Here is a 22,712-nt window from a genome sequence, read left to right on the forward strand (position 1 = left end):
AATGAACCGATAGTGATACTTGACCAATTATTGGTCCAACTAGCCCGACAGTTGCTAAATAAAATTTTGTTGGGAACGAGTCATACCCTTTTTATTTGTTTATTTTGATATAAACTTAAAAGGTCTTGTACACCAATGTCCTAAGTGCACTCTTTAAGAACTCTTCATCAAGAAAATATTTATTGAAAAAGTTAAATAGTCAATTTTTAATGTATTGAATTGATCAATTTCTATAAAAACTTGTTATTTAAGGTTGTCAAAGAGTGTCCTAAGAACACTCATTAGCATTTTCCAAACTTAAGTAAATTAAATACAAGTTTCAAACTTTGGTAATAAAAATCTAATGGCTGGTGAACACAGCAAACAGAGTTCAATCAACTCATTTTCTTATTAGCCAAGCCTCTGCACAATGCCAGCCTTAATTTTATATGTGCAATTTACCAGAGAGATTATACTACATATATGCAGTAGTTGTTTCAAGAATTGCTACTATTTCATAATATAATATACTCGACCATGAAGATTAAATAATTTCTCAAGTGGTCGCTGTGCACAAAAAAGAACAGAAATATATGACATCATTTTAACCTAGGAGCACGGATTCCACCCGGCCTTTTTTTTCTGGGAAAGAAAACTTCGACCCACGCCACAAACCTCTTGTATAATTAACTTGAAGTGCTCCTATGATTGCAGCCAGCACTCCCCAAAAGAATGTACAATCACCAAAAATCAGGCAATGACTTGTTCAGAGGCACATGCCACAACTATTCTACTCTATTTGCACATGTCATAATAATTGATTTCATCATTTCTTTATCCAAAGACGTTTGAACCATCACCTGCTCAAGATGATTACTGTTTAGGATTAAATTATACTATGCATGAGTATGAAAATAGGTGATTTCCATCAATAGCCAACCAGCAGTTAGAAGAACAAAGATAAGAGAAGAAAACAGAAAGAAAAAATCAAACCGCCAAAAAGCATATACAAATAAGTGAACCTTTCATTGGAAAAACCTTAGATGAGCTGTGTTTGAACATATTTGAGAAAACCAAGGTCGGATTGTGCTTGAAACATGACTTTGGTTCTAAACTAAAACCTTGGAGTGTGGAAATGAGGAAAAAAGGTTGTTTTTCTGTTGATTTGGGCCATGGTTTGCAAACAACAATCCACAAATGCATTGTTTTGATTGAACGTAAGCAACTGTAATATGCAACAAGTGCATTCTTTAACACCCATTTATTGAAGAAATTCATCTACATTCCAACTAAATCAAGTGAATCCCACGTCATCTTCATCCAATAAAAAGATTGAGTTGCTAGTATTTCTAACATGAAACTCATTTAAAAAAGCAATATCATGAAGTGTATATAACTCAAAATTCGTCATTAATATAAAAGAGAAAAAGGAATACTAATGAGAGGGGAGACAATCTTGAATGATACAGCAAAATATGTTTAACAAGAAGCTAAAACAGACTAAGACCAACATTACCTCTTGTATTTTGTTTTCTGATCGGGCAAGCAACTTGTACTGATTCTCAAATATGGATGCCATATAAACCTGGAACAAAATTTGGTTTGCATGCACATAAATCAAGAACTTGAGTTTGCTAACAAATATTAAACTGTTTCAAGAACCAAACATTAAATAGCTTTCCCATACGTTATTTATGAACATGGAAGGTTTCAAAAAAACTAAAAAGAGTTAGTCTACGCATTAGCCAATTTTTTTTAGAATTAAAATAATTTATACGTGTTTTTCAATAGTCTGGTAGTGACAGCTCAAAACAAGAACAATTAATTAAATCTTCAAAGGGAAAATGGAAAAAGAATAATTTGACAGAAATGGTTTTCTAGTTGAATAGTAGAACAGGATTTATATATTTCCAACTAAAGCTTATAAGAGAACCATATTATATCTGACAGTTGATTAATTTTAACATTTCATAAACCATATGTGGAATCCATGATTCACAATGCCAGCTCAATCAACAGAATAAAAAATGAACTAATATTCTTTCAAGTAAAATAATAAAATGCAAATCCAAATATGATTCATTATATTATGCAGAGGTTTGAATATGTGTCCATACCTGAAATGTGGGAGCTAAACCAGGGCTCCTGAAAAAACGGCCTTTTGAAACTGACTGGATGCCCTCAATTTTTTGCAATTCTTTTATAAGAGATTCGACTTCAGACCACTGTCCAAAAACGAGCATAACATGATTAATCATTCGAAGCCACAAATCAACGAGATAGTAAAATAAATGTTGCATATTTATCTTTGGTTCATTGTAGGGCAAGAATAATTATTTATCTACTACATCACAAACTGCGTCTGAACGAAATGATTGATTGAAAATACTATGCACGGAATGCAGGCATAACCAAAGGGCCAAAAGTCAGAACTTGAATAGCTTGTTAAAAAAAAAACAAAAGAACTTGAATAGCGGAACCAAAATGCGGAAAACATTCATTATTTCAAAACTATATTTTGATACTGTACAGCAAATTATGTACCTTCACAGACACTGAACCGGTTTAAAAAATAAATAAAAAACTTGATTTATCAAATGCTGGAAAATCCGCCTTTATTGCGGTCCGCCCCTAGTCGCCTAAATTGGGGCCTTAGGTTTGCCTTCATTGCAGCCTCCAACACCTTCATTGTGTTGGCTTTGAGGGGGGTGGACTTAGTCCCACATCAGATAGATGGGACTCTTGAGAAGAGTTATAAAGAGGAGACACTCCTCATCTTACAAGCTGGTTTTGTAAAGATAAGTTAGGCCCCAAATTTCAACATCCAACAACACATCGGAACCACTACTTTACTTACTTTTACCCTCCGAGTTTTTTACAAAATGTGGTCACAAACTACAAAATGTGTACACTTAGGTATCCCTGTCCCCAAACCCAATGGAGTTCTGGTATCCCTGTACCAATACCAATTCCCAACAGAGGTGAAAATAGAACCCCAGCCCCATACACGACCGGGTTCGGGTATCCCCGCCCCACCCCCACATGAATTTTGACAGCATTTTGTAAAAAAATTAGGAAAGCGCAAACTTACGCCGTTCCAACAATCTGATTTTTGTAAACCAAAAAAAAAGAGAGAGAGAGAAAACGACTTAGTTAGGACACATCTTTAAAATAAAAATAAATATATGAATGTAATTTAAGGGTTTGTTTCAGGGTTTCTAATTTAATAGAGGTAAAAATGTAATTTTGATACAAGCCGGGGCGGGTTTGGGGTGAGCATTAGTGTCCACATTACCGCCCCCGTCTTTTTAAATCGGGGAAAACTCAAACCCTGTCAATTCAAGTTTTCCCCGTCAAAGTTGGGGTGGATACCCATGGGTACGGGTTCTGTTGCCATGCCTACCACCAAGGTGGGTCTTACCATAATCCAAACTCACTTAACCAAAGGCAATGGAGTATAAGTCGCCTTGCCCCATTTTCACACTTCACATAATCAAACCCACTTTATTATCACCAAACTTCATGGGAGTGCACTTGACCATTTAAGCCACACCTATTAGTTGTATTTTGAACTTTATTCAATTCTTAGTTATTCCCACACAAAGACCCGTAGATTTATCACTACCATCAGCAGAAATGACCAAATTCAATCTAGCAGCTTGTTATTGACTGATAGGCCCATTATTATTAATAATAGATCTATTATTAATTCGACGAGCAAACGTACACGTGGGGTAGAAAAGGGAATAATAGAATGGACACTAGATAGAGAGGAGGGTAACTATAAACGGTATCTGTGAATTAGCAATGTGTATTGACGAATTGGCTGGGAAGCTAGGTTGGCTCTCTTAGAGTTCAGATTATTATTCTTTAGTTTTATTTCCATGTCAGGAGACATCCTCTGGTTGTAAGGCTGTTTTCCTTTTAACTCAATAGTCAATATACATATTTCTCTATCTATCCGTTTGGGTATCATTCAATAATTTTTTTTATTTTGCAGGGGTCTGCTCCATCCTTCCAAATAAAACACGTATATAATTTTTTTTTTTTTTTTGTAATATAGACAACACAATTATTTAATCAATTCAATAGGTCTATGATAACACGTAAAATGCACTATTATTTTAGCTCGACTTACACATTTTTTTATCTCGATTTTATAGATTTTTGCAATGTTATGCTGGTATTGTGTGTCTATTTCAGGCATTTGTCGGTTAAAGTTCTTTTTTTGAATTTAAATTTACTTCTATTTTCATGTAAAGATTACCTCTACATCTGTTTGAGCTGCTTCCAATCTCCCATCAAAGGGTTCATGGTCTCCAACTACAGACTCTAAGGAGTTCATCAATGGATCAGGCTGCAATAGGAAGGCAATGATTCATTGAATTAAGAGTCAAATACTGCATAGTTTACATAGATTCTGCCAAAATAACTATATAGATAATTACCGTGACCTCCTTTAATGATAAAAATATGCGGCCAAGAGCAGAGTTTATCTGGTGAACTTTTGCCTCTACAGCCTGTACCAAACAGTAGAAAGATAAACACAAAAGAAGTAATATATAAAAACATCAGATTTCATGGGTACTCAATTGATTCCATCCATATTGAAAGCGCCAAGCCAGTAATAGATTGCAAAATAATGGAAGCAAACCAAATATATTCTCCTGCACTTCATTAAAGTCCAATTTGTTTGTCCTTTTTTCTAAGCAAAAATATTTTTTAAATGTGTTGAAGAGAATTATAACTAGGTAAATTGCTAGAACTAGAAGATATGAAAATGTCTTATAATATCTCAGTATTATTTTAAAGTATCTTAAAGTGTACCGTATCTCAGTCCAATCGATACAAATTTCTAGTGTGTATCTATTTTGGACATGAACCTCATGTTAAATCCCGGTTCACAATAAAGAATCTTGATTCATTCCATTGAGTTGCTACTTAAACTTAGTGTAGTCAGCCACTTCTTTTTGTCAACTTTGTATAATCATCCACCTTTCTTTTGTCATTTGATTTATGACTTGAATCTTTAATTATGATGAGGTTTGAATATGATATACTCCCTCTTGTCCAAAATATAAGCAAAAATTTACATGTATTTGATCTAAATTGGACCAAATACATGTAGCTTTTTACTTATATTTGCGATCAAACGGAGTATCAGCTTACAGTTAAGCTATGTCACTTGTTTTCTCTTAACAATATCAAATTTTTATTAGTAATGTATCTTACAAATCATAATAAGACTGGACTCACGATTCGGAAAACAATTCTTATGTTTCATGATTAATGAAACAGTTCTTATGATTCACGATATGAATCTCAATTTGATAACCATTATCTTATGCGTTTTTTAAAAATACGTGTTTACGAAAAAACTATGTAAGTTCGTTAAAAGCAAAAACGTGTGAAGAAAAAACAGTTTCAATTCTTTTCTCATTAGCAAAAAAGTAAACATATTAACTTCTCCAAAATAAATATAAAATATCTTAAAATAATTGTATTGTGGAATAACATTTTTTGAAGTTTAAACAAGCAAACTTTAATTTGTCACCCCGTCAAGAAGTAATACCTGATCAATCTTAAAATAATTAGATGGGTCCAACGTGGAATCCCACGATATTTCTGATTGATGAATTAGTGCAGAAACTCCTTCAACCTACATTAACAACAGGTCAATATTTAGAATTTTCTACCACCTCTCTGAACTTGATTCCATGAACGAATATCCAGGCACTAGCTAAATACAGAGACTGTGGCACAAAAATAGGCTAACCAAGGAACTTCTACTGGCTTAAATGATGCAAAGCTAAACATGTTTGTAAAAGTGAACTCAATTTACTGAAATCAAATGTTTTATATACCTCAACAAAAATTCCAAAGTAAGTTATCTTTTGGATGCGGCATTTCACAATATCACCAACTTGAAGTCTAGCCTGCCATAAGAAGCACAACGAATCTGAATACCACTTTGTTGCATTCAATCTAAAACACCTGCCCTGGGCTAATTCAAGAATAGTTATGTCACTAAAGCATTTACCATGAGATTTCTCTTCTTTTCAGTTAGTTCTTCGTTCTCTTTTGCTTTTAGTGAAAATATGAGCCTTTTCAATTTCCTGTCTGATAGTAACACGTATGCTTTGATTTGCTGCAAAACAAAGTATTGGCATCTCAATATTAAGAATGATAATATTAAAGTTTCACCTTTTGCAGCAAAAATAGATAAATTTATTTGGGTTTTGTACTTGTGTTCTGAATACCAAACCTGTCCAATAAATGATGATAAGAACTTGATTTTCTCTTGGTCATAAATCTTTAACAGATCTTCCAATTTCATATCTGGTGAAATTTTATCTTCAAGTTTACCATCATTCTCCATATGTGAAGGTGAATCAGCAGAAAAATTACTATTTTCAGCATCATAATTTGTCACAGTGACCAAGTTTTGCTTGTACATTGATGGATCCAAGCCCTTCTGTCTTACCCATGACTCAAAAGCTAAAAATTTCCACTTAGACAGAAGATTTCGGTATGGCAGAAATCCTACCAAGGTACCAAAAGAAACCTGTAAATGGTCAATCCAGTTCAGAAGATAAATAAGACAGACTAATTTTTATCTATAAATGAAAGTCCCTTTTACTGATTTTTAAGTACTTACAACGAAACCCTTGACATTGCAGCTTACTACGTCCACATCAACTCTATCTCCAGTCTTAATCAAATCTTCTGCCTTGGTCCAATCAGTATCTTCGCCTTCCTACAATATCAAAAAACAAAAAGGTAAATAAACATGGAATTTAGGAAAATAGATGCATTGCTAATGTCTCATATAGATATGTAAGTAACTAGGGTAATCCACAAAATCTGACCAGAATATCTAACACATCAACAAGATTTCCTGATTCATCACTGTTTCGACGACTTTCAGGATCAAGGGAAGCAGTCTCTTCTCCAACTGATTTTGAGGTTTGTTTCTCATATGGATCTAATCTATAACAAAATTACATTTAGGTAATGAAACATATTTGCAACCATAATCTGAAATATACAACTGTGAAATTATTATCATATACCTTTTTGGCTTTCCTTGTATTGCAGCTTCTACGGACAACTCCGTCTTAGAACCAACTGAATTTAAATCAGATGGTTGATTTAAATCAAATTGTTCCTGATGGACCTCTGATTGTCTCTGCTTCTGTTGCTCTGATCCCTAATTAATCAAAGCATGAAATAATTTAAAAACTATGCTTCCGTTATCAAATTCCATAATTGCAACAAAGATTGGCACCTACATCAATTGGGACCACGACTCTCACATCTCCAAACTTCTCTTCTTCTACTTTGTCGCCTGCTCTTTGTGGCTGTTGCAACAAGGTTAAATTTGTGACTTCATCACTTGGCTCTCCAAACTGCTCTTCTTCTTCTTCTTCTTCTTTGGCACTTTGTCTCTGTGGCTGTCCCAACAATGTCAAGTTTGCGACTTCCTCACTTGGCTCTTCAAACTGCTCTTCTTCTTTGTCACTTGCACTTTGTGGCTTTTCCAACAAGGTCGAATTTGAGACTTCATCACTTGGCTCTCCAAACTGCTCTTCTTCTTTGCTACTTGCTCTTTGTGGCTGTTCCAACAAGGTCAATTTTGCGACTTCATCACTTGGCTCAGCAAACTTCTCTAGTTCTTTATTAGAACTTGGTCTGTGTGGCTGTTCCAACAAGGTCAACTTCTCGACTTCATCACTCGGCTCTGCAAACTTCTCAAGTTCTTTATTGCAACTTGGCCGGTGTGGCTGTTCTAACAAGGTCAATTTACTAACTTCATCACTTGGCTTTGCAGACTTCTCTACTTCTTTATTGCAGCCTGGTCTGTGTGGTTGTTCCAACAAGGTCAAGTTACTAACTTCATAACTTGGCTCTTCTTTCCGCGTCTTCAACTCACTTTCAACATTTTTACCAATTAACGATCCAGGCTTTCTCAACAATGTCATGTCACTAAACTTCTCCTTCACTTGTCCACTCTGCATTTTAAGAGAAAAATTCGGTTTCATTCTCAACCTCGAAGACATGTCCACATCTTCATCCCCGTCTTTGTCCTCATTATACAGGGACGGCTTTCTCAAAATAACAATAGGAACATTACTTTTTGTAACATTCACCGGTTTCCTCAGGGCTTGATTAGGTTTCTTAATCTCCATTTCAACATTGTTATCACTATCATCAGAATTGGGTTTGGGTTTTGCCCAAGGTCTTTCAACTTCAAATGGAAGTTCCTCAATATCCACAACTTTACCCTTTTTTCTTTTATAAAAGGATTTCTCAATATCAAGATAAGATGCATCAGGGTTGGCCTTTCTTCCCAATACCTAAAACAACAATTATATTATAAAGTTTTGAAACATAATCATTTGATTCATTCCAAAAAAATAAGTCTGTAAGGTTAGGTCAACTGGCAATGCTTATATGCCGATATTATTAGGCAGTATATCTTCATGGGATTCGAGCAGTTATGTGTCTGAGTTTCAAAGTGATGTTTATCACTTCGTATACAGATAAAAACAAAAACAACAAAATTGAAAATTAAAATAATATGCACCTTGGCAAGGGTGAGTTTAGGGTCTTCACCAAGTAAACGACCGAATTTGAGTTCCATGAGGTCGTAATTATCGAGTTGAGGGGTATTTTTGTCTTCATCGCGTGAAGATGAGGCAAAAACCTTGTAGTTTTTTCTCTGGTTCAGAAAAACAGTTGTTGTTGTTGTTGTAGTTCTTCTTCTAGTATTTGATGATGATGAGAAGAAAGGAAATTGAGTTGTAGTGATGAAGAATGAGGATTTACTAGTTAGAGGAAGAGACCCCATTTCGGTATATTATTATTATTATAACAACCACAATTGCTATCATCAATCAAACCAACTTCACTTTTCTAGTTGGATGGAGATACTCACAAATACAATCACAACACAGGGTTATCTCGGTAGCAGTAGCACGTGGTGACGTGGTTTCTTGGCCTTTTATTTTTTTATTTTATTTTAAATATATCTTTCTTTCTTTCTTTTTTTTTATAAATAAAATAAGTTGTGTAGTTAATCAACTAATCATCCAAATATGATTACATTAATGACATGATTAGCTTTAAGATAGTTCTCTTGTTGGAGGAACGATTAGAGGAAGAAGTTTTTTTTGTGGTTACAACTATTTGGACACATTATCATCTAACATATTTGAAGAAAACAAAGATAGGAATAGAAAAGAATTAAATAATTGTTGTAAATTTTTAAAATAATTAAAAGATGGTAAATGTTTTGTTGTAATTCGTGCATTGAATTTGTAAGACACAAGTATTAAGAGAATATTTCTATTTTTAGGTTGCTTAACAAGTACTATTAAGAGAATATAACGTGTATCCTTAAAAAATATATGTTTTGATGTGTGTGCTTAAATATTGTGTCTAAATCATTGTGATAAAACAAAGAATGCATCTTCATCCCAATTTATGATAGAAAGATTGTCTTTCTATTGAGTTAAATAAAAAAGTGTTTACTCAGGAAAGGAAAGAGTATAATGTAAATGACAACAAATTATGACTACAATGTATACTTAATTTGAAGCAAATAAGATATTGGATCATATAAAGAATAAAGTACATATGAAAATGAGTGGGGCATAGGTAGGCATACATCACAGACTTTGGCTTCTAAAACACATCTACTACATAACATGCCCCCAAAGAACATAACTTATTTATCATCATCTAATGTTTGTTCATTAACAAATTAATGAATGAAATATGTGATAGCATAATTGCAGGATAACCCTCCCAAATGATATAATTCCACCAGAACCAACCACCCAATCAAAATGTGGGATATGTTTAAGGCAAATCAACCATATATTCTGAAAGATATCATACAAAGATGCAACCTTGTTGAGTTACTACTCCTTCAACTACTACACCTCTTGTGTAACAGCAGGATCTTGTTCTTCCTTTGTCTCTGTCTCTGTGTCTGATGCTGGTGCTGATTCAGTTTTCTCTGCTGCAGCTTGTTGCATTTCTTCATTTTTCTTTATTGAAGCTTGTTTAGAGAGATAACTATAGCTACCTTTTGCCTTAAACAACTGAGAAAAGTGTGGTTTGCAGTAGATGAATCCATCAAGAGCAGCATAGGATGAAGGGCTGAGAAAACATCCTCCATGTGTACACCTAAAGCATGACTTGTGGTAAAACTCACCTTCCACTGTCAACTGTCATAAACAGAATTTCACAATTAAAGTATCAGAAATGTTTTTTAGACATCAGAATTTGACTCCAGACATTGTGACATTTTATACGCTTGTCGATTTTATATAAAAAAAATTCCTCATAATCTAAACACACTGAAAACCGGTGTATTATATACGGTATCAGTATAAGTTATCGAATTTTTGTGTCCAAATCCAGCGTTGTTGGAGTATATATATGATCAGAAAAAAGGGCCCACTGAAATCATGGTATGGTCCAGCAGTGTTTGATTATATAGTTCTATTGTTTTAGTAGTACAATAGTATCTGAAATTAACCCAAATATATACCTTTTCCAATGGATATACAGTTTTCTTGCATGATGAACATTTATCCTGAGTCCCTGAGAAGAAAGCAGAAAGTTTGCTTGGGGCCCTAGGCTGTAAACATATGAAAGAAATTATATTATATTGTAAATTGAAGACATACTAGAAGAACAATATTCAAACAAAGTAAATGAGTGTTGTATCAAAAGTGAATAGAATACACACCAGTTCGCTGGGCTTTCCTGCTGTTTGAAAATCATGAAACAAATTAAGATTAAGTGATTATTTAGCCCCAAAAACAGCACATAAATTCCTATTATTATAATTTGGTATAGACAAGTATATAAAAAAAAGGATCTTATTACCCGTCTGGGGTTTCTTGGCGGCGAAGGAATCCTTGAAAAGCTGCTCAGCGTGAGTCTTGCAGTATAAAACTCCTTCGATTGATTGATAGTTACTCATCTGCAATGAAAATTAAACCATTTATGTTATTATTAGTGATTATTTGTATTTCGATTTATTTATTTTTACAAGTAAAAGTTTAGGTGAGTTGAATATGTTGGCCTAGAAAAGTACTTATATTGTCACAATCCCATGTCGTTTAAGATTATGCAAGCTCCTTCTTAAGAAGATCATTGAGAGTATAAATTTATATACCAAAAAAATTAAACATGGATAACTATTTTTTGTCGACATGCAATTGATTATTTTTTGCTTATACTTGTGTTTACATAGTGTAGTCCCTATCATTTTGTGTTTCATAAAAAATAAAATAAAAAATACATGTCTTTAGATGCAATTTGACCCATCTTTGATATATATAAAACATAAACGAGGGACCATATAGCAAAAACAAATTGGTAAAACCAGAAAACAAATTAAGGTACGTATGTATACATACCGCGAGAAGGCCATTGCATTGATTACATCTGAAGCAGTTCTTGTGAAAAACATTACCATCAGCAGATAATGTATCAACCAAGTGAACAGTTTTATCACAAACCTTGCATTTCTGTTGGGTTCCAGTGAAAGACATGGTTATCAATTTGTTTAATAAACTTCCCCTCTATCTCGTACTAGCTGATTATTGTTTCTGTTGGAATTATTGAAAGCTAGCACAGAAAATGGTGAGGGTTCGGCTAAAACACCAAAGATATTGAGCTATATATGGTTCAAATAACATAACTATAATATTGTGACCCTTTGAAGTTGCTGTGGTGTGCGAAATTATAGGTCTAGAAAAAGAAAAAAGGATGTGAAATGGGTGGAGAAGGTGTGCACACCTATAATTTTGCAAGCTTCACTGCCTTCAGATTTTGCATGGACACAAATATATCATTGTCTAATTGTAGCTCTCCGAGTCTAAAGGACACATGAGACACAAAGCTAACTCTTTGACCAGGTAATTTTACCCAATGATATGCATGATGCATGAGCTTATTTAGTTTGCTTAATTGGATAGTTTGTGAATATGCTTGTATATCTATGTTTGGCAAATTAGTAGTGAAAAATAGTCCCTAAACTTGCTTTCATTAATTCCTAGCACAAATTAGCAAAATATGTTTCAACAATACCTCGAAGAAACATCTAAGATTACCACAATCACATGTTTTCCTCCACATAAATTGATTTATCTACATTTGCGAAATTCAAACACTATTATAACATTATATTTTGCTAAACTAAATGCAAGGCCAAACCAACCATGAGCCGTCAAATCCTAAATGTTAGAAGAATATTGTTTATTTTTGTTTCAAGCATCAAATTTTAAACCTCACTCACGTCCCCTACAAAAAAAAAAAATAGTACTATCAATCATAAGTAATAAGGCTTTGGATAAATCACCACCTTAGTCTAGCACAAGTTGTTGAGTAAGGACATTAAATATAGAGGATCCTAACTCCAAGTTGTTAGTGTGCAATGTGTGAATGTTATGAATTCCAAAGTTACTAGTTTGATTTCTAATAATAATAAAAAAATATGTTGGATAAATCAAAATATTTCCACGTGTATCTGCAAAAGGTCAAAAAAGCAGGATGTGATACAAAACATCATGATATAATGCCATATGAAAATAAGGAGGTATAACTCAATAACAAAATCCAAAATAATTCTAAACTTTTATTACAAGATGAATAGTAGATTTAATCTCTTGAGTATATGAACTTCATTAAGTACTTTATTTCAATTAATTCAAACTATCGTAGTATTTGTAACCCACTTGAGCCTTTAAAAGAAGGGAGATCTATGAGGTATTCCCTTTCTTTTCCTTTTTCCCAAAGAAGGTCCAGAAGTTCCCTCCTGTGTTTCCTGATGCTGAGGAGGACCCTGGATTGAAGGTCCTGAGGAGGACTCAAGTGGTGTTGTGCTAACTGGATCCTCAGACTCTGACTTTTTTGAAACTGCTTCAACCTGGTGAAAATTCAGATAAAAAAGATCAAACAATACTATTCATATATCGAATGTGCGATGAAAGAGGAAAATAAGAGGTTGTGATTTTCAAATTATAGTCATCACCTTGCAAGAAAGGGCGCAGTAGCGATATAAATCAGGTTCATTCAACTTTTTGTTGCAAACTTCACAGGAGTCTTCAGCATTTGATGCTATCTCACTGAACTGGCGAGGCTTCAAAGAAATAACCACTTTCCTGTTGCTTTTGTAAGTCTACGTCCAAAGAGGAATCAAAACCAACACGTGGTAAAAAAAAATTGGTTCTCAGTTGAATTATCTCACAAGTCTATATCTAACTGTGTCATAAATTTTGATGAACAAATTTATTGAATCAGAGTTATTTGTAATTACTAGGGTGTGTTTGATTTGCTAAAGAACAAGGGACTGGATTTTTTTTTTAAGAGAACAGGGGACTGGATTTGACAACATTTCTTGTACCCTGTTTGATTTAGAAACTGATCATAGCACTGGACAAAACAGAGGGGAAGCGACTGGACAAAAACATGAATTTTTGTCCCTCGCTAACCATGGGACAACTTGTCCAGGCAGGGGTACTGACTATCCAAAAAACCCTTTTCATTTTTCAAACATAAAAAATGTTATTTCTCTATCTCTATCCAGTACTGCTCTGTCTTCTTCTGTACTGTCATGCACTGTTCTGTCAGTAATTGTTGTTTTGCAAATCAAACACACCCTTAAGCTAGTAAAGTCGTTCTATGAAAGAGAATCTCCCAACAATATGAAGGAAAAATAGTGCATTTAAATCAATTTGATGCATTTCACAAGCACAATGATCTCTTACAACTTGCTACGTGAATTTAAGCAACTATGATTAGCAAAAGAAATTCATCAAAAGTGCATAAACTTGCTGTGTTTCACATAGTAAAATTTAAAGTTAAGCTATTAATCATACCTGAACTTCTGAGCAATCAAAATATTTTTCCATAGCACTCAGAGCAACAACATCCTTGTAAATATGTCTATATATTTTCAGTATTTTGTGGTGGCGATGAACACCAGATGATATACAATATTGGCAGCATACCATATTGCAATCTGTACAATACTTTTTCAGCTCATTCCTACGAATTTGATGAGTAGAACATGAGCCAAAATAATTTTCTCTCAAAAGAGCCTCAAGCCAAATTGGTTTTTCAACATTACTTTGGGTTGCCTCCTGCAAATTAAACCATGTCAGTAAAATTTATATTGAAAGTTACAGAAAATGAAAATAAATGTTCATCTTGTTCTCTCTTAGCTAATTACTTTTTAAATATTTAATTTTTTATTTTCATTTTCTCAAGTATTCATGCATATATGTTAATTAGCATACATTGGAAAAGAATGTCATACATTTTGATACATCATTGTGTTCAAAATATATTGTATGTTTAATATGGGTGCCTCCTTAACTCATGTCACCATTAAAACAACAAAAAAACCAGTATTTAATTGTGAGCCAAACACAAATAAATATAATTTATACACAAACCAAAATTGATACTTCCATATTGCTACATGTTTCTTCAATTGATATAAGCTCGTGAGATCTTGAATTATATTAATATGCCGAAATTCCAGGTGATTTCCTGTTGAACTTGAGAATTACTACAACTAGAGGATTAACTAAGCTAAAAGGGCTATTTTGAAAATAAATTATGCCAGCTTATTTCGATCATGATTTATAATGAATTGGTTGGAATGAGATATTAATCAATCAGAACTAGTGTGACAACAAGCTCTAAGATTTTCAAAGATAAACATGGTAGAAACATCTTATTAATGGAGCAGATATTCCATGTAAAAATATGTAGATCATCCAATATTGCGAAGAAATCTGGAAGATAAAGATGCGTAATTGCAAAATCATTTCGATTTATGCCTAATAAAGTACTTCGTATTCAAATGAAACAACACACACACACACACACATGTTGTAATCAAAATTTAAGAGCTTATCTATATCAAAAGAACAGCTTATCGCAAAAAATTGCAATATTTTTTGAGAAAATGAAAAAAGAGTCACAGAGACCAAGGAGTTTTAATTGAATATTGCACCATTTAACACAGAGGAAGTACACGAGCAAAAAATTATGACCACATACCATGCTCATTTTTGTAGAAGAAGCAGCACCCGTCGTTATCCTCTTATACAGATTAAAATTTAAAAATAGGTTTAATATTTGAGAACGAAAAGATGCTCGATGAAGAATTCAGATTTCAATCGCGATCGAATCTGACTAAACGGCCAAGCAGTAGAGGAAAAGGAGAGAAAGAATAACCCTAGGCAGCCATTTTGATACGAGGCTCAGTTTCTGGACAAGAATGAGTTCATATACTAAGTGCAAAAAAGGAAAACCAAATTTGGTAAAGTCTACGTTGCTAGTCTCAACATCAAAAAACAAAATGTCATAAGCAGAGTTTTGATACCGGCCTCACTTTTTGATTATGAAAAAGTTCATATACTTGTACATAGGGTTGTACACAATGAAAAATAAATTTTGTAAAGACTAAATGGATGAAATTGATCAAACTATTCTTCTTAACTTCTTTTTCATATTCACAAGTTTCTAGTCTCAATTTCATAAAAACAAATGCCAATGGAAGAGTTATGTTTCATCATTAAGATCATAGTTACTATCCTTCCATAGAATGATATATTATGAAATCTAGAAAGAACCATTGCAAATTTCTCAACAAATGGCCAACAGAAACAATCTTTATATTTTTCATAATATATAGGATCACAAGGCTGAGTGCAACAAGGCCATTAGCACCGGGACTCAAAGTTAGGGGATCTCAAATTTGGGTTAATATGTTACGGGCCCAATCCACACATCTACTCCCTCTCTTCTCATGCGAGGAAAATAGCAAGCAAAACGAAAAAAGTAGGACGACTCTTTTAAAGTAGCTAGAAGATTGATATGAACTTGAAGTTGTATTTTGATATTATTTATTAAGGCATTGCTCTTTTTGAGCTTTTGGCGTTTCTTTTTATAAGAGACCCATTTTTTAAGACTAGAACAGGGTCTCTAAATTGTTTGAGATTACCCTGAAGCAAACACATTGAGCTTAAAATTTAGCATTAAAGGATGCAATAGGTTTTCTGTAAAACGCCATTACAATCCCAAGACTTGGTATACAAATTTTACATTTTTCGGAAGACCCTAATTTACAATAAACCTACATTGAATTCTTCGTTAAACCTAGAAATAATATCCATGGAAATTTGCATCGATTATAGATTAATTCAAACAATAATATCAATGATCATGTTTTAGTTATTGTTCAAAATCTAACTAACGAAATTGGATTCCGCTAAAATGAATTGAAGCAAATATACAAAAGATTATGAGTGAAATTTTACCTTGGAAACAGAAATCCATGAGAAAAGGAGAGTGAGCTTTGTTGAGAAACGTCATTGCACTGAAGAAGAAGAAGAAGAAGAAGAAGAAGAAACGATGCGACTATCTCATACATAGCAGGTGAAGTGCGAGTGGGTTCGAAGATCGTAGTTGACTGTAATTCATTTTTTCAGTGTGGAGACAAAAAAAAAAAAGGACATGAGACCCACTTTTGGTTGCTTACAAGTTACAATAATTTATTTATTTTTATATAAAAATAAAACTGAAAAATTAAGGCAATGACTGTTAACAAGAGAGAAACCAACATTATGACATTTAAGCGTTAGGGCATCAACACAAGAGTTTGCTTTGTGATTAACCTAGACGTTCCAATCTCATGAAGAAAAGGTTGAAGATGAATGGTAGAAGTAAATTGATTTTGTATGATTGAATTAACTTTTAGGATGACATGAGTATTTCTCTAGTCATTTGACAACCAAATAAAATACAATAACTTACAAGGCAAGACCATGGTCATCTTTATGTGGGAGCCATCCACGTTGATTTTAACAAATCGGGAAGAAGGTTTATCCATTGACTATTGTGGCTAGTTATATTCTCATCCCGAGATACAAGAGGGAAAATTATCTCCTTCTCGATCTAAGAATCCATATTAACCACCTTGGAAGTAATGTAGCTACAAAGTTCAATCTCTCTAGAGAATACTAAGTTATTATGGTCTTTCTAGAGAGCTCTGACCGACACAACAAAGAAGATAGATCAATTGGTGTTGCTAGCTCCAATGTTCTTTGTCATGATGTTACATTCAAGCCATGGTTAAAAAATTTAGCCAATTGTCGTACGTGATGAAGTGATTCTAATACTGTTGAACATCCTCAAGACCTAGAAGCATATACATGATGTTTTCAGGTTGAGACCGACACCTAGGGCACAAGTCACCGTTTGTTATTCGGAGGCGAGCTCTTGTTGCATTTGTAAGCAATAATCCATGAGCTAACTTCCAGATAAGATTATACAAACTACTGATAAGATTGTAAGTTGTTTTTAAACTAACATTTTCGTCATTACAAAGATCTCAATTAGGGATATCACTACCTCAAGTGATTAAAGCGTTCAACTTAAAAATTAAGTTGCATATAGAATCAACAAGTCAATTAGCAATCATATCTCAGTTGAAATTCTCATTTATCGCATAATTTGACATAGAGTACTTGATTTCTCCAGGAGGGACGAAATCCTTGTAATGTTGTTAAAGTTAGTGTTTGAATACATTTGTGTAAAATTGAATTGAATTATAAATTTGTGTGTGAAAATCAATTATAGAATAAAAAAATATTAATTTTGACTCCAAGTAGAATCAATTTTGTGGCAAAATCAATTTTACTTGAAAACACAACCAAATATGTTTGAATTAATTTTATAACTCCATAATCAATTTTGACAACTCTAAAAGTATAACCAAACATACACCAAATTAAAGGAGACACACTCTTGTGTAAGGTCAGGTCAGAGATGATTCTACTTTTGTGAGGAGAAAGTTCAATATCTTTCAACCTTAGTTAATTTTCCAATTTATCATTAAAAATTAAACATATAAACGAAGTTTCATTTGTTTTCAAATGCAAATTTCATTGTCCATCTTTTATTACCAACAACTATTTAGGAAAAAAACGATACAAGAAGCAAAATTTAAATTAAATGTATAACCAAAACAAGCAAGCTAATGAAAGTTTTTCTCTTGCATATTTCTAACTGAAAAACCTTAAACCGCTGAAACATCCAAGAAGTCTTCTTGGCTGATAGCCACGAGTACGAAACTTTGCAGCTGTCTCCTCTACCTTGAGGATTTCTTCCCCTTTTTGAGCTTCTATCATTGCCTTTTTCTCTTCTGCTGATTTATGAATTTCACCTATTTTGTTTTGCATTACTTCAACATATTCACTCTTCTTTCTGTCCAATTTTACCTGTGATTAATTTATACAAACTTTCATTTAAAATTTGGTTCATATAACTATTATTGAAAGAAGAAAAAATCAATCAAATTGATGCAAAAATTGAGCACATCTGACCTCAATTCCTTTGAATTTTGCTTCAATTGATGCTTTCTTATCATCCTCCCACAAATCAACAGCAGATTGCATCTTATATGCCCTAATTGACATTAATTATCATAAGAATAAGAAGATATCATTCACCTAGTCATTATAGAAAATTGAATTGGATATTATTAAATTAATGTCTAATATTGATATTCGAAAGCTTTTATATCTTCCTTTTCTAGCACCTTACCTATTCTCTACTTTTGTCTTCTCATTTTCTTCCCATGCTTTAATTAAAGCCAATCTTTTCTGCGATTCAACCCTTGCTAGTACAGCATCTAAAGGAACTAAAAATTGAGTTAATCATCTCTCAAAACAATTTAAATGATTAAATATAAAAGGGTTAATAGGTATTTACCCTTGTAATATAGGTCATTTTTGGTTTTCCCCTATAAAATTTTTATTTTTATTCACCCTGTAAAATATTTTTATTTTGATATACCACCTTAATAGGCTAAACAAAAACGAAAATTTCTTGAAAAAAAAATAAAATTGGTTTTTGTTTGGCCTATCAGGGGTAAATCAAAACAAAATTATTTTACACGGGTGAATAAAAATAAAAATTTTACAGGAAGGAAAACCAAAAATGACATATATTACAGAGTATAAATATCTATTAACCCAATATAAAAAATAATAAAAAGGGAAAATAACCTCGGTCAACTGAGTCCTTTGTATCTGTTCCAGCAGCAGTAGCTGCAAAACATCAATAAGGAACATTGGTAACAAAAAAAACAAGAACACATGACGGGTTGAATTAATATATAAGTTTAGCTTGTCCCCATAATTTTACTAAATTTTCTATATCTTGCTGATTTTGTGTTTAATGAATTACATACTTAATTTTGTTTCTGAAAAAAGATATATAGTACCATGAAAAGAAACTTGTGCAGTTCATCCAAATATGATCCATATAATTTTTTGCATTGATAAATAATTAAAGTTCAAAGATTCAAAGGTTCTTCCACTTTATAGAGAGAATTAAATATACGCATGAAACGTTCGGTAAAAAAAAATGCATGAAACGGACGTCTTTAGAAATAATAATTAGATTTCTCTCAAAAAAAAAGAAATAATAATTAGACAAATCCTAAGTATCAAGTAAAATAATAAAAGCAAACCAATGCTTTAAACAAAATACACCAAAATAAATTCATACATCTTACACAATCAGTCTAATAACTAAGTAAAATCTTTATCAACTTGAAAGGAGAAAAAGAAAAAAAAAAACTTTCCCATCCGAAAAAGTGGAATTTGATACACAACTCTACAAAATAATTAGCAAGATTATTTAGGATTGTTTTTGTCAATTTCATAGGCTAATCTGACATCATCATACAACTTCATGAATCAAAATAAGGTTTCACTCCATAAAAATGTATATTTTGGGGTTTTTCTTAGAGGACATGTATATATTGGGTTGAAATTTTGCTTTGCTTTATCTTAAATTAAATAGTAAAGATAAATGTTCTTATATTAATATATTTAACAACCAATGCGATCGATAAGACGAAAATTGGATTAATTGAAAATTAGAGAAATATAGATATTTTTTAGATATCAACTAACTAGAAAGAAAGAAATAAAATGAATATGGTAAAAATGGCGATCAACGGTCAATATTTAGAAGCAAATTAAGCAAAAGGATGAATAAGGATATGAATATGATGAATGCAATTATGAGATTCAACTATTGTCATTTTGATTTTGTCATTTAAAAAAAAAAAACGTATATGATGAATGTAATTGTTGTGATATGTGTAATACATACTTTGATCAACTGAAGAAGTAGCATGATCACTCACGACACGCTCTTGTTTAACAACACTGCTTGAAGTTCCTTCGTTCCCCGGTTCCTTTTCTTCAAGGAAGTAGGAAAACTCTCGAGGTTCAGATTCAGATTGAGGTAGTGGAGTTAGGGTGTCAACTAACTCTAATTGTTTGTTTTTCGATTCTTCCATAATGTATTTCTAGGGTTACAGCATTAGAATTTCTATTAAACTTAGAATATGTTTGTGATCACACTTAAATAGAGATGAAATTGTTGTTTTTGCTTACAGCAAGCCAAGCTGTTTGGTCACCACTCCAATGGCCTCAAAGGTTTATGTAAGAGACATTGTGAAGACTCAAACGGGGTCCACTAATAGACAGTTATGCGGATATTCACTGCTTTGTCTTTTATTAATTATTTCAAATATTTTTACCATATATTTTCTATACTTGGGGTTCATTTCACAACTTACATTTTACACTGCTTGTATGCCAACCAAAGTAAGGTATTCAGTTCCATTGAGATGTTGGTCACGAAATGAAATAATTTTTTTTAAGGTATTCATTTTACACAACTTACATTTTTTAATTTTTTTTTTTTTGGTAGATAGACGAAATGGCAAAGCCATTATAAACTCACACACACAAGTGAAGGTACCGGGGTTCGAACCCCGATCATGGCATCCGGCCTAACAATTTCGGAAACCAAAATAGAGGTGATCTAAATCTAAGCAAGGCGTTTGAAGTTTTGGCTAAGACTTATGAAAATGTCATTCAAAATAAAAATTGGTCAAGAATATCATTCAATTTAACCCCTTATATAAACTAACGTAATTTAAAATTAGAATTTTATATTGATTTAAAATTATGAAATTTAGATTTGATTTAATTTAGTTCAATCTTTATCGTATAATATAAATTCTATTTGAATCATTTTTTAAGTTTATTAATTTAATAGCCTCAAAAAAAAGTTTATTAGTTTAATATTTAAAACATTGTAAAATACTTCTTTTATTTTAGGGATTGTAAGATACTTCTAAAAAAAAGAACATTATAAAATAAAGGAGATGTGTTCCTAAATGTATAAATTAAGATTGAAAACTAAAATTAACAATGATGAAGATGATTATTTTTTCAAGAGAATATTGATGTTTATTCTTTGAAAATACTAGGTTTTTTTTAATAAAAAAACCATCACTTTCTTTTAAAATAGGGTAAATTGTTATTCCCTCCGTCTTGTCCTTTCTTTGGTGTTAAGGAGGGCCAAAGTTCCTCTTCCCCTTTATTTAAAATTTACACTCTTCTCACTTGAGATATTGAAGGAGTAGCGTATAATTTTTTTAACATAAGCTACTATATTCTCTTATTGATGGAGTAGTTTATTTAAGATGAACACGTACTCCCTCTCTCCCAAGTAATAAGGAAAAAAAACAATTCACATTTATTAAAAAAACTAAAATATAACAATTTGGAGTATAATTTTGTGTGTTTTTCTAAGAATAAGTTTTAACAGAAGATGTAAAAATAATTTTTATTGGTTATGGAGAAAATGGAAGGGAAAACAAATTTAATTCAATTTCATGTGAATAAGAAAAGTTTTTTTATTTGGAAAAAATGAGTTTTTGAAACAACGTGATTAAATAGGGTAAAAGTTAATCTTTTTTACTTATAATTTAGGATAAAAAATGACTTTTTTTTGCTCAAAACAAGTGACGGGGGAGTATATTTGAGATAAATTAGATAATGATACAATGAATAAAATAGTGGTAGTTAACGAATTTATAATACCAATTGGCCAATTGTAAATGGTGTTAAATCTTTGAGGAATAATCTTTCCATGGTTCTATTCAATTTAAGAGATTAATCTCTACGGTTATACATAAAAAATAGGGTTAATAATGTTTTTCACCCCTGTAATATATGTCATTTTCGATTTTCGCCTCTATAAAGTTTTTGGTTTGATTTGCACCCTTGTAAAAAAAAAATCCAGAAAACATCCCTAGTAGGTCATTTTCAGTTTTTTTTTTTCAAGAAATTTTGGCTTTTGAATGGCCTATTAAGGGTGTTTTCTAGAAAATAAAAATTTTACGAGGGTGCAAATCAAACTGAAAATTTTATAGGGCGAAAACTGGAAATGACATATATTACAGAGGTGAAAAGCACTATTAACCCTAAAAAATATCACATTCACACTAAAAATGTGATCAATTGCAAGGCATCGCTTTGTCCAAGTGAATAGCTTTGGATAAACCTAATTATAATGGATAAAATATTTACTTTTAATTTTTTTAACAAATTAATGAATAAAAAAATTTGATACCTTGTATAAGTATGTAGCACTCATTTTATTATTTTTATTGAATAATAATAATAGATGAATGATAAGGTGTTAACCCTGGCTCTCAAAGAAGAGCCGTTGAGTTTTGAATATGATTATAGGATTGATTCGTTAGTTGATTGAATTGGATCATAGACTACTCTCTTATCACTAAAGAATATAATTTCATTTAA

The 22,712-nt window shown here is 32.3% G+C and overlaps 4 protein-coding genes across 5 annotated transcripts; all 4 read right to left on the bottom strand.

Moving 5' to 3' along the window:
- Positions 1-369: 369 nt before the first annotated feature.
- On the bottom strand, positions 370-8,922 carry LOC25502035 (uncharacterized). Its single transcript, XM_013591558.3, has 14 exons — positions 8,567-8,922; positions 7,272-8,336; positions 7,053-7,189; positions 6,849-6,969; positions 6,638-6,736; positions 6,245-6,544; positions 6,020-6,127; positions 5,844-5,915; positions 5,552-5,638; positions 4,428-4,499; positions 4,247-4,336; positions 2,097-2,204; positions 1,496-1,564; positions 370-839 (listed from the first exon to the last, which is right to left on the bottom strand). The coding sequence occupies exons 1-14, from the start codon at positions 8,828-8,830 to the stop codon at positions 765-767; spliced, it is 2,667 nt and encodes an 888-aa protein (XP_013447012.1). The 5' UTR covers positions 8,831-8,922; the 3' UTR covers positions 370-764.
- A 712-nt stretch (positions 8,923-9,634) lies between these two features.
- LOC25502036 (LIM domain-containing protein WLIM2b) lies at positions 9,635-11,987 on the bottom strand. Its single transcript, XM_024771907.2, has 4 exons — positions 11,418-11,987; positions 10,901-10,978; positions 10,541-10,678; positions 9,635-10,214 (listed from the first exon to the last, which is right to left on the bottom strand). Exons 1-4 carry the CDS (start codon positions 11,550-11,552, stop codon positions 9,921-9,923), a joined length of 645 nt encoding a protein of 214 aa, XP_024627675.1. The 5' UTR covers positions 11,553-11,987; the 3' UTR covers positions 9,635-9,920.
- A 568-nt stretch (positions 11,988-12,555) lies between these two features.
- LOC25502037 (protein RGF1 INDUCIBLE TRANSCRIPTION FACTOR 1) lies at positions 12,556-16,637 on the bottom strand. Its single transcript, XM_013591560.3, has 4 exons — positions 16,335-16,637; positions 13,881-14,144; positions 13,034-13,180; positions 12,556-12,928 (listed from the first exon to the last, which is right to left on the bottom strand). Exons 2-4 carry the CDS (start codon positions 14,013-14,015, stop codon positions 12,746-12,748), a joined length of 465 nt encoding a protein of 154 aa, XP_013447014.1. The 5' UTR covers positions 14,016-14,144; positions 16,335-16,637; the 3' UTR covers positions 12,556-12,745.
- A 1,280-nt stretch (positions 16,638-17,917) lies between these two features.
- LOC25502038 (remorin) lies at positions 17,918-20,934 on the bottom strand. Of its 2 annotated transcripts, none has more exons than XM_013591561.3 (5): positions 20,203-20,760; positions 19,086-19,127; positions 18,622-18,709; positions 18,402-18,483; positions 17,918-18,296 (listed from the first exon to the last, which is right to left on the bottom strand). In XM_013591561.3, exons 1-5 carry the CDS (start codon positions 20,390-20,392, stop codon positions 18,081-18,083), a joined length of 618 nt encoding a protein of 205 aa, XP_013447015.1. In that variant the 5' UTR covers positions 20,393-20,760; the 3' UTR covers positions 17,918-18,080. The 2 variants fall into 2 exon arrangements, with proteins under 2 accessions (XP_013447015.1, XP_013447016.1); XM_013591562.3 differs by having other exon boundaries at positions 17,927-18,296; positions 18,622-18,718; positions 20,203-20,934.
- Between the last annotated feature and the right edge of the window lie 1,778 nt (positions 20,935-22,712).

The sequence above is a fragment of the Medicago truncatula genome, chromosome 8, assembly GCF_003473485.1.
Source record: "Medicago truncatula cultivar Jemalong A17 chromosome 8, MtrunA17r5.0-ANR, whole genome shotgun sequence".
Classification (NCBI taxonomy): Eukaryota; Viridiplantae; Streptophyta; class Magnoliopsida; order Fabales; family Fabaceae; genus Medicago; species Medicago truncatula.